General features: G+C 40.0%; 1 protein-coding gene across 1 annotated transcript in view; it reads right to left on the bottom strand.

The window, feature by feature from the left end:
- Nucleotides 1-12,851, bottom strand: part of SLC27A2 (solute carrier family 27 member 2) — a 51,739-nt gene that overhangs the window by 31,894 nt on the left and 6,994 nt on the right. The window contains exons 2-4 of the mRNA XM_025884584.2: nt 8,733-8,942; nt 4,597-4,755; nt 2,194-2,318 (exon numbers count right to left, since the gene is read on the bottom strand). Of these exons, the coding sequence (XP_025740369.1) occupies nt 2,194-2,318; nt 4,597-4,755; nt 8,733-8,942 (494 nt within the window). The remainder of the gene's footprint in view (nt 1-2,193; nt 2,319-4,596; nt 4,756-8,732; nt 8,943-12,851) is intronic.

Genomic DNA, 12,851 nt, shown 5'->3' with positions numbered 1-12,851 from the left:
TAGAGGGGAGGGGGGTGGGGGGATGGGTTAGCCTGGTGATGGGTATTAAGGAGGGCACGTTCTGCATGGAGCACTGGGTGTTATGCACAAACAATGAATCATGGAACACTACATCAAAAACTAAGGATGTAATGTATGGTGATTAACATAACAATAAAAATTTTTAAATAAAAAGAATTTTTAAGACAAACTAGAACTCAGGGGTGGGGGGGGGAAGCAAGACCTAACAGAAACTCCATATCTTCTAGATTTGAGATCATCCATGAATTATACAGCAAATCATGTTTTGAAGATCTAAAACCCCAATCAAATTTTGGTTTTCAGCATCTGAGACACCATTATGAGGAAGGAGAAAGGTGGAAGTGTTTATATGTGTGAGAGCGTATAAGCCTGAAAGAGCTACACAAACATGTTTATTTTCCTCAAGTCAACACACCCTCTCCCAGGAGACTTCCAACTGACAAAGGGGACTTTTAAGGCAGAGAAGAAAAGCCAAACAGAAGGGCCCCATATGGATTTCTGGGTTTTAATAGAGAGGCATGCAATCTTGAGGACCAGATGGGATACTAATGTGAAAAAAATTCAATAATGACTTCAACAGAAATTGCTGTGGGAAAGGTCCTAATCCAGCTCACAGCTAATTATGATTCTCAGGAAGCTGGTGAATCTGCTGCCCAGATCAGCATAATATGTGCTAAGCCTAAACATTCCAGGGAAACCTATTACCTCTCTGAAGTTAATCATACTTCTTTCAGGGGCCAGAATTTAGAGGTTCATTCAATGAAGTTTGTTGACGCCTCGAAGGAGCCACACACAGATCTCAGGGCTAGAGATCTGGCAGTGAACGAAGCCCCTGGTGCGTGGAACTTTCATGTAATTGGAGGAGATAGACAATAGTCGTATAAGCCTGTCCTATGTCAGGAGGGACGGTACTGTGAAAAGCAGTCACCCATGAGATGGATGGTAAGGGGGTGAGGTGATACATTTGTTGATTAGTAGGAGGGGCCTCTCTGATGAGCTGACGTGTGGGCAGAGACTGAATGAAGTGAGGAGGGGAAGAGCTGGGGCAAGAGCATCCTATACTTCTTCCTATGTCACAGCAGATGTTATGTAAGTTGAAAATAACATGTGCTTATACATAGCAATTTATCAACTTAGTGATCCTCTGAGTTTGTTTTATGATGATTGAAAGGACTAAAGGAAGCAGAATCTGGTGAGTTTACTGCGTTATCTAGTCTAGTGGTTCTCAACTAGGGTGATTTTGCCTGCCAGGGGACATCTGGCAATGTCTGAAGACATTTTGATTATCATAACCTGGGGCGGGGGGAGGGAGAGGGTACTACTGGTATGTACTGCATAAAGGCCAAAGATGATACTAAATATCCTACAGTGCACAGAATAACTCCATACAGCAAAGAATGAATGTGCCCAAAATGTCAGCAGTGCCGCTGTTGAGAAACCTTGATTTGGTCCCCAGGCAGGATGCCAGGCCTCTGATAAGACTTGAGGGCAGGAGAAGTTCTTTCGAAGAACCCCATCAAGATATCTGGATATCTGCAAACAGGGTAGATCCAAGGCCTCTGGAGTAACCTTGGGGCATCTACTCTAAGCTTGTTGACAGACTTAGTCAGATGGTTTCAAAGCCACCCAGGGATTTATTCAAGCAAAATTAAGTGAACGTTTCCTGTATGCCTGTGGTATAAGACAAAGTAAGGATACAAGATGTGGTCCCTGCCATCAAAGACTTTATAGCCTAGGGAGGATGGAAGGTATGAAGACAAATACCTGCAATGTGACAAGGCCACAGTGGGTAGAAATCAAATGATGTAAGGGAAAGAAATCAAATAATGTTGGCATGACCCAAACAGGTTTAACGTCTGAGGTATCATTTGAACTGGGCTTTGACAGTGAGTAGGCTTTAGACAGAGAAGGAAAGAGAAGATCTCCTAGGTAGAGGGTGAGATGTGAAAACAGGTAAAAAGGTAGGGAATAATAATATTAATAGCAACTGACACCTAGTAGATCCCCTCTATATGATAGGTGTGGTGCCAAGCACTTTATCATGACACACAGTTGTAGTCTAACCTGAAAACTGATAGACATGTAAGTACCAGCTGAAGCCTAGCATCACCCAAAGTAACGTGAATTCCAATCTTACCCATCTCAAAAAGAATGAAACACAGGGAGTGTTACCTGGGGTGAGTTGCATAAATACCGAAGAAGTTCGCCGATATACTGAATGACAGTGACATTATATTTTCTGCAGTCATCCCAAAACTGGCTGGCTGAAAACTTGTTCCGCAAAACAAGAGTGGCACCTACAGAGAAGTGTATATAAAGTGTTAAGAAAGAAAGGCTATCAAAAAACTCCTTGGTTATATTTGTCATTTTTGAAAGGTAAACATTTAAATATGAATGATATTCACAAACAAGTTTGAATATTGTTTATCTTCAAAACAAAAAACAATAAGACATGGTTTTATCCTACAGAGGCCTTCACAATCTAGTGGGGGAGAGACACATGCTGACATCTTTCTAATAAAATTCAGTGTGGAATAAATAGGAAGTTCAAATGAATCCCTAAGGGAATGTGAATGAGAGAGTGTGTGTGTGTGTGTGTGTGTGTGTGTGTGTGTTAATTCGGCTTGGGGTAAGGGCTGAGAAAGGCATATTTTAGAAGAGGTAGGATTTGAATTATGTCTTGAGCAATGAATATGAAGAAAGATGAGAGGATTCCAGGCAGAGGAAACCATGTGAAACATAAAGACAGGGCAGTTCAGAAGGCGTGGGAAGATAGCCAAGACCCAGTGGGCCTGTGACTGGAGTGAAGAGCGGGTGACGCATGGGAGAGGGACCTGGAGAAGCAGCTAAGGGTGCCGTCACGGAGACTTGGAAGTGCCAGGTGGAAGAGTGAGACTTAACTTTGCGGGCAAAGGAGAACCAGGGTCTTGAGCAAGTGGGAAAATTGTTCTTGGACGAGTGAGGAATGGTTCCCAAAGATGTCCCTGTTCTAATCCATAGGACCTGTGAATATGGTACCTTACCATGGCAAAAAGAACTGTGTAGATGTAATTAAGCTCAGGATTTTGAGATGGGAAGATCATCCTGGATTACCGGGGTGGGCCCAGTGAAATCATAAATGTCCTTATAACAGGGAGGCAAGCAGATCAAGGGCAGAAGGACATGGGATGATGGAAACCAAAGGTGGAATGATGTGTTTTGAAGATGGAAGAAGTGGCCACAAGCCACAAGGCAGGCAGCCTCTAGAGGCTGGAAAAAGCAAGGAAATGGACTCTTTCCTAGAGCTTCCAGAAGGGATGCAGCCCTGCTGACACCTTGATTTTAAGACTTCTGACCTTCAAAACAGAATAAAAATCTGTTACAATAGTGATAGGAAATGAATAGAATGGGTAAAAATAATATATATCAGACCCAACCTAATTCTAGGCATGAAATGTGGTAAAGTGAAATAAAAAAACTCACAAGTATTTTTTCATGCTATTAGTTTAGCTGTACTAATTATACAAAAGTCTGATGTTTTAGAAGAGGAAACATTTTCTAAATAGTATTTTTTTTTTCTCTAGAATGTATCTATGGTGCTTAAGCAAATGTGTGAGCAATGAAATTTTCCCTTTGGGAGCCTCAGAGTCCCTCTGGCCTTGAAGAGCCCCGCTATATGATCAGGCCCTGTCAGGCATTCCCGGCCGATGTGGAGGCAGGTACTGATGCTGGGGTAAGTATTTTATAGCTGATCAATAATTTGATGAGGGAAAGACACAGAGGCCTGGGCCATCACACATGCATATATATATATGTATGTGTATATATGTTATCATATATATATAAAATACGTGTTATTATATATGTGTATATTCATATGTGTATATATGTTAATATATTGTATTATATTTGATATCTATTGTATATTTTAAAATGAAATGCCACATGGAAGAAAAAAGTAAGGTTTTTGTTTGTTTGTTTTTTGTTTTTTTTTAGCTTAGAGAGTTAGAGATGGCTTTCTGGGAGAGGAGAATATTAGACTGAGCCTTGATGTATACAAGGGGCATAAAGCCTACTGAAAGGAGAAAAGATGGCAACTCTAATTTGAATGGTAAAATTTTGGAATGAAAGAGAAGGGGTGGAAAGCCAGGTACTCTGACCAGAGCTGGGGAGCTGTGGGAGCAGGGGAGAACAAAGTAGGATGGGGACAACTAAGGGGGAAGTTTAAATCAGATGCTGATGGAGATCCACATGCAGATTTCTGAGGATGGAAATGACAGAGAGGAATTAATTATGGGACCTAATTAGAATTAAGTGTCTTAACCTGGATGAACATCCAGAATATTTTAAAGCAGTTTCCTCCTTGACATCCTGAACAACTGTAGCATTATATTATCAGATAAGCAGGCATGAGAAAATATAAATTATTCTAGATACTCGCCAGTGATGTGTGAGCCAAAAAGCCTTGTTACTAACATAGAATTAAATGCTGTTCCTGGCAGATAGGAAAGTAGCCAACTTTTGTATTACTTTCCCCGTGGAGCACATGTGACTGTGTACTGGACTCCAGTGCCTTGTTGAGAGGAAAAAGCTTACCGGTCAGGATACATCCGTGGACGCCAATCATCAGTCCAGCACTATGGTACAAGGGTAGGGTGGTATAGATGACATCGTCTTCCTTAACCCCGACTGCAGTGGCAAAGCTAGCTGCATACCACAGGCGTTGGTGATTGATCGTCGCGGCTTTCGGGAGACCTTTGCAAAGATACAAGAGAAGGCATGAGTGAGCCAAGATTGGTTATTTGCAGACACATGGTCTAGAAGAGCGATCTGGCTTAGGAAGATCCATCATCCAGTGGTTCGAGAATTGCATAGGGGAGGGCCATATTCAGTTACACCAAGAGTCAGCAATTTTTTTCTGTAAAAGACCCGAGAGTCAATGTTTTAGGCTTTGCAGGGTCATACAGTTTCTGTTACAAATACTCAACTCTGCTATTGTAGCTGATAGCAGCCAGCCATATAAAGGAATGAATGTGGCTATGTTCTGATAAAGCTTTATTTACCAAAACAGGTGGGGGGGGTGCTGTATTTGGCCCATGGACCTAGCTTGCTGACCCCTGAATTAGATGGTTACTACAGTAGTAATTTGAAGAGAAAGGCATGCATGTCTATCGAATTTTTGCTCTGTGCCTACCACCTTGCAAGGTATTTTCAAAATTTCATTTAATTCTCATAATTAACAGGATCAGTAAAGTTATATTCTTTAATCCACAGAGGAGAAAGCTGAGATTCAGAGAGATTAAATAGATTTTTCCATTCCTATAGCTTTCCTTCATAACCACTTTTATGAATTTCTTAACTCCTCTTTTAGAGTTTCTTCATATAAATACAAACAAATATAAAGAGTTGCTTATTTGTTCTTGCCCTTTCCTCCATTAGAAAAAAATGGGACCTTTCTACACTTTTCCCTCTCTGCTTAAGAGTGTATGGTGGAGAACTGTCCATATTTAACAAAGAAATTTCCCTTATTTATTCATTCATTTATTCTCTCTCTTTCTCTCTCTCAGTCGCATCAAGTCCTTTGAATTTGTGTGTTATAATTTCTTTAACTATTTTGCTATTTCAACCTGGTCCACATGGTAGTTTACACTATAGATGATGCTGTATTTGTAGGATAAATTTGCTGAAGTGAGACTGTAGGGTCAAAAGATACATGTCTTTGTAATTTTGATAGGTACTGCCACATTGCCAGTTATAAGGGCTGTCCCTGTCCGCTCTCCCACCAGCAATATCTGAGTGAACCTGTTCCTCATAGCCTTGCCTAGGTATGCTCTCAAATGTTGGAATTTTTGCCAATCTGGAAGGTGAAAAATGGTATCTCAGTGTAGTTTTAGTATATTGCAATTTCTTAAGTATAATTTATATGGCATTTTTCTAAGACTCTATTAAAGGATATACTTGTATTGTTTCCCATGGAAGGTCAGGGAGTCATGGGGAGGGCACGAAGCCATTACTAAGGGGCCAGGGCCAGAAGTTAAGACCTGAGTGGGTAAATGGACTTTATAAGGAGGAAGGCAGTTCTCTGTAGACTCAGATCCTTCCATACTTGATGATACCTTAGCTAGGTATGGCCTCAGTAACAGAAACTCATTATAAGGCAAAGCAGTGTGGTCAGCAAACTACCATAACTATAAACACAATTCAAAATTCATTTTCTTTGACAGTGGGCCAGTGGCATTGTGTTAGTATTAAAACCCCATTCGACACTAATATTAAGAAATAGAAGAAAACACCAATAATCGATTGTATTCACCACAGGAGAGAATTGTCCGGATAGTAAAAGCTGTAAAATATATTTTTAGAAAAGAAATACATATATTTTGCTGCTTTGAGTTACTTTCAGAAATTTCCTAATTTAAGATTTTGTATTAATGAAGAAATAAGAATATTTGGTAACTATGATCTAATTTTGTGCTAAGGATTGAGGAACAGGGAAAACATTTTGCTTTCCAATTGCTTAAATAAGTTCTTTTTTTAAAAGGTTTATTTATTTATTTGAGAAAGAGAGAGAGAGAGCGAGACCAAGCATGAGCAGGAGGGACAGAGGGAGAGGAAGAATCTCGAGCAGGCTCCTCGCCGGGTGTGGAGTCCAGGGCGGGGCTCGATCTCAGGCAGGGCCCTGAGACCACCACCTGAGCGGAAACCAAGAGTCAGACGCTTAACTGACTGAGCCACCCAGGCACCCCAAGTTCTTTTAATTAACTTTTACCAGAGTAACTTCGCAAATATTTTATTCAGAGATAAGGAGAAAAGTAAAATAAACATCAACCCAATTATCTTCCAATTAAATATGAATTCTGAACTGTGGGATTAAATTAAGGAGTGTTCAATCTCTTTTTCTCCCTAAAGTGGGTTTTATATTTGACTGTCAAAACCTACATTGTGAAGTTCTTTTTTTTTTTTTTAAGATTTTTAAGATTTTATTTATTTATTTGAGAGAGAGAGAGAGAGAGAGGGGGAGAGGCAGAGGGAGAAGGAGAAAGCAGATTCCCCATTGAGCTGGGAGCCAGACATGGGGCTCAATCCCTGGACCTGACCTGAACCGAAGACAGACGCTTAACCATCCGAGCCACCCAGGCGCCCCTTCATTGTGAAGTTCTATACTTATGTAGCATTAAGACTAGGACTCCCTGTAACTAACCAAGGGCTGATTTTTTCTCAATTATTTCCCAAAGTTTACAACTTAATTTTACCATTCTATTAGGAAATGAGGATAAAGGTCCCATATATTAAGGTAGTGTCTATATGTAGGGGAAGCATTTGGTTAACTATGTCATTCCACCATTTGTTGGCATGACAATATATAACTTCTGACAGATAGAAAGAGGATACACATTATGCTCTGGGCATTGGTTTTAACATGTCATTCCCACTCTCCCATCCTCATTTACTTAAAGAAAATACTCAATGAAAGTAATTGTATGAAAGGAAGTCAACATTGAGGTTAAACTCAGGTCCAGGAACTGGGAGAGCGGATGGGTGCTGAGGATCTGTTGAGGTAAAGGAAGGAGTGTCTATAGGCTGGTGTTGAGATAAAAGGCTCAAAGGAACCTTTAGCCTTATCTATATGTTTGATTGTTTTACAAGGGAATGCATGCATGCATTACCTGCTTAAATTAAATTAAAATTTTAATCAAAAGAGAAAAGATTCACATGTTCAATTTTCCAATATTAATAATAATGAGCAGCATGCTGGTGCTGGCTTCCTGTCCTCCTTTTAAATATATCCCTAAGGCCTCATATTATTACATTTTGATAATGTTTTCCCTGGCCTAGAGTAGGCAGACACCACATATCTGTTAAGTGGAAGAATTGGGCAATATTGTGGCAGAGAGGTCAGATGTATGAGCTGTGGAGTCAGCCTACCAAGGTGAATCCTGACAAGTTACCTTGAGAAGTTCTTAACCTCTCTAAGCATCAGTTTCTAGATCTGTAAAATGGGAATAAGAATGGTACCCATCTTAAGGATGGTGGGAGAATTGTATGAACACAAGACCATAAAGCTTACAGGAGTGTGCCTAGTAATTTTATCTTTAATATTGCCTGTCCCATATAGCTGTTCCAATAACACTGTTAATTGGCAGTGTTTTTTTATTAGTGACTCATAAAATTATGCTGCAGCTTACAGTTGAAGGTATCCTAGATTTGATGAAATACAGTATTTCAGGCCCTGGGCTAGAGCCATCCTACACCCACAGCACCAAACAGCTCCAAGTCAGCGTTGCTTGGGAAGATAGCAGTCAAAACATTAATGTAAATATAACTCCATTATTGTCCTATCATCTTCTTTGGTGTCCCATTTTTCATTGGTTATACATTATGTATGGACTTGGGATATAAGATAATCAAAATCCAACAATCATTTAAAAAATTCCAAAAACCTATTCAGTGCCAAATTTCATCCATTATCATAACTATTTTTGTATTTCTTGGTTAACCTCTTTCTCTGTTCTACATACCAACTAGGGGGAAATATGCGTAGCTTGGAGAAACCCAAATGGGATCATGTGCTATGAAATAAGACCAGTTCCCACAGGCAAAGAGCTAAGTCCTCTAAAGTATTAGTTATTTGATAAGTTTTGCCAAAGGAAAAGAACATTTGAAAACCTAACCCAACATTTAACTCCTTCAGGATAAGTCCATTTCTTTGAGAATCCTTTCTTTATTTTTACCTGTAGTTCCAGAAGTATAAATGTATAAGGCAGGAGTGGAAAAAGTGACTTCAGACCTCCATGACTCTGGAATAGTTTCCGCTGAGACTTCATCTACTTTGTCTAGTAAAGAGTCGACCCCCTCCGTGTTAGAAGTTCTGCTCACATAATGGATGGACACATTATCTTTTTTCAGGCTTGGCAGCACCTCTTCAATTGCATCTTGTAGTTCTTAATAAGGAAAGAAAGTCCAAATGAATTAAATTAGTCCAGTAAAGTTCTATTAGTGCAGTAGACTTTATACTAATTTTGTTTTCAGCATAAATTTTGCTGAAATGTGTAGATATGCTTACAGTCACACAATTTTAAACATGGAATTTTCTAGATTTGAAAATATCACAAGATTCCAAGACTTGAGGGAAGGCTGGGTGTTAATGGTTTCCTAGCAACAGAAGGTTGGTTGAAATCTGTACAAACAAATGGACACGTGGATAAAAACCAAGATATATAAGTGCATTACTTATATGCAAGTCTGGTATACATCTCAAAATACTCCAGAAATGAACTTGGTTATTCCTAATATATGTGTCCCAGTGATGCAAAATAAAAAAAGAAAATTTTAAGGTAGGAGTCAAGAGATGAAAGCAAGGCAGGCATGCTAACTAACAATGATGATAGAAGGCAACTTTATATATACACGTACATATATATATTTTAACACAACAGGAACAAATAGTTCCCCTAGGAAAGTTCAGCTCATCTGAGAAGGAAGCTCCAAATTTCATAAGCACATTTTCTGCTCTGAGAAAAAACAGGACTGATTAGCATGTTTTCCAAACTGTGGGTCACAATACAGTAGTGGATTGTTAAATTCATTTGAAGTGACCAACATTTAAAAAATTAAAGTAGAATGAAATATAAGTTTTCAGAGTATATCACACATAGTAAGAGGTAAGTGTTTTTTTTTAAGTTTTGTGTCAGTTATGTGGGTGTGTGGGTACTGAGTCATAAATATATTTTTGTACTGTAGGCCAACATCAAAAAATTTATTTTTTTTAAAAATTTTATTTATTTATTTGCCAGAGAGAGAGAGAGAGAGAAGGAGAGAAAGAGAGCATAAGTATGGGGAGCTGCAGAAGCAGGCTCCCTGCTGAGCACAGAACCCGATGCAGGACTCGATCCCAGGACCCTGGGATCATGACCTGAGCCGAAGGCAGGTGCCTAACCCACTGAGCCACCCAGGCATCTCCAATGTCAAAAAAATTTAAAAGACACTGATTTAATATGCAAACCACATTTCATGTTTGCTGCTTGATTTCTGTGCCCTTCAATCACAAGATGAGATGGCCTTTAAGCTTACTTGTCTTGAACTTGTGATAACTGAACTGAATATACTTATTCTTAATAGGAAGGTGACCCAATACCCCAGGGAATTAGCTTGGGGAGGCTATCCCTAATTCATCTTATAGGCTTTGTTTTTCAGATGTTTGTGTATGATGTCTCCACCAAAACAAGAAATATCATCTGGACAGATGCATTAAAAAAACTTTTAAAACATTTTAACCAGAGGACTCATGCACCTGAGAAAAAGAAATCAAATAATACAAAAGAATTTATAATGAAAATCAACAGTTTCATTCCCCTTTCCTCTTCACAGCTAAACCTGTCGCCTAGAGGCGATCACTTTCAAGTTTTTAAAATCTGTTTCTTCTGACAATCGCCTCTCTATCACCAAATAATGTGCTTTTCCTGCTACCTCTCGACCTATCAATTTTGATCCCCACCCTTGTTCTTCCCCTATCTACTCCCAACAGTCACTATCCCCACTTTATGTTGTCTAGGTTCATAGTATTTACATCTTTTCTGAGACTATAATTCCATCTTCCCAGCTTTGTTTATGGGTTGGCTCTAGAAGTGAGCACCAATAATCAGGATCAACAAGATTAAGACTATGTAAATATTATTCACTGCAGAGCAGAGTAACACACTATAATCATATTTCCATTCGCGAAGAGTTTTCTTTATTTTTTTAAGATTTTATTTATTTATTTGACAGGGAGAGCGAGAGAGCACAAGCAGGGGGATCAGTAGGAGGAGAGGGAGAAGCAGGCTCCCTGCTGAGCAGGGAGCCCGATGCAGGGCTCGGTCCCAGGACCCTGAGACCATGACCTGAGCTGAAGGCAGACACTTAACCATCTGAGCCACCCAGGCGCCTCGACCCGTGAAGAGTTTTCTCCTTGAGTTTCTTTTGGCTGTCATCCTTTAAGATTCTATTTGCTTCAGTTGTTTTCCACCTTCACCAGATCAGATTGCTCTCTAGTCCTTGAGCACTTCAAAATATTAACCAAAAAATACTCCTGTTAATAAAAACTGGAATGGTAACACCCCATTCCTTGCCACTGCCTTGGTTCAGGTCCTCATTATTTCCTACCTTGATCTTCCTAGTAGCCTCCAGACCAATCTCCTTGCCTCTGACCTCTCCCTGCTTCCAACTTAGCAGCTGTACTATGGTTTTTTGTTACTGCCCTGCTTAAAATCTCTCAATGGCTGCTAATCCCTTGTGGGAGAGTCTACTCTCCTTACGCAGCATGTGAGGTCCTGAGCTCATTCACAGTTTAACCCCTGGGGACTTTTCTGCTGTCATCTCCTAGTACCATCTCTTGTCCCCTTTCCTCTAACCACACTGATCTATGTGAACTGAATGTACCCATACTCTCACATCTCATGACCTTTGTCCAGATGGTTTCATCTGCTTTGAGTGCCGTCCTCCACCCTGGTCACCTGGAAAACTCCAGCTTATCCTTCAAGACTCAGCCTTGGCGACACTTCTCTCTGTTGCTTTCCTTCCCCCTGCAAAGACTTACATGTTTTCTCCTTCACAAATTTTGTCTAGTGTGTGTGTGTTAATTCTTACTGTAAAGTCTGCTTACTTAAAAGTGGCAATCAACCAGGACACGTAAGCTCTATTCGGCAGAGGTTGAGCTCCTGGGAGCTCTGTGTTCTGAGATTTACATGCAGGAGTGCACTTGGTAGTGACATCTGTCAGGTTGCAAGAGAAGCAGACTAGATAGAGGGCAAGGTTGAACAGTGATGTAGCCACACAGTGACATCACTCAACTGATTCTCTGATCCTATGGGGACTCTGGGCCTGGGATGGCCCTTCAGGATTGTCCCAAACTAAGGGAAGTGGGCTGAACCTTCACCCCTGCCCATGAACCAGTCATTGGATGCAGCCTGAGGGTGGTAGCGCTTGACCTTGGGCACAGTGGCTCTCTGTAAGCAAGGGTGAGTCCTGGAGAGGGTCTTGGCTAAGAGCTTCAACTGCCAAAGCTCCCAGCAGCTGAGGAATGAGCATCTCAGTCCTGAAGGGGGCATTTGGGTAGTCCATCACAGCATCCACTACACCTTGCATCCTTACTGATAATAAAACCTTAATGTTTCCATTTGTATAGTAGCTTTACATATATCACATCACATAAATTTCACGAGAACCCTGTGATACAGATACAGTCATCCTGTTTCTACAAATGAAGACAGAGGCTCAGTGAGCCTATGTATGGAAGGATACATACAAAATAAACAGAAATATATTGGATTTATGGGATTCCTGCTGCATCCTTATACTAGCCATTCAGGTTCAAGTTTTGAAAGCATGCCTTACTTTTTAGAAGATGCTGTCTCCTTGACCTGCTCAGTTCTTGTTAAATAAAGCTTTTAATTTTAATCAATATTGTTAAATAAAGCTTTAATTTTAATCAATATTACCTTTGAAGGGTAATATTGACAATCTCTTGTTCATCTTCTTTGGAAAGCATAACCTTGAGCTTTATGAAGCTTGGGTGTGAAAAACAGTATTCACAGCAAGTGGCCTGAATGGTGTAGAGTAGATCTGTTAGTTCCTCATTAGTCTACGTTTAAGTTGAGGATTGAAATAGAACCTCAGAGAAAGCAGTGCATACTTGAATGAGGGAATATTGAGTGATTACACTTCCCCTCCCTTAAAAATCTGTCTTGTAAAAAAAAAAAAAAAGAAATCAAGGTAGCACATGAAGTTTCTCTCTCTCTTTCCTTTCCTTTCCTTTCCTTTCCTTTTCTTTCCTTTCCTTTCCTTTCCTTTCCTTTCCTTTCCTTTCCTTTCCT

This window comes from Callorhinus ursinus, unplaced genomic scaffold (genome assembly GCF_003265705.2).
Source record: "Callorhinus ursinus isolate GAN/ISIS: 27379988/994484 unplaced genomic scaffold, GSC_fseal_2.0 scaffold25, whole genome shotgun sequence".
Lineage (NCBI taxonomy): Eukaryota > Metazoa > Chordata > Mammalia > Carnivora > Otariidae > Callorhinus > Callorhinus ursinus.
This window is presented reverse-complemented; position numbering and strand designations above follow the sequence as displayed.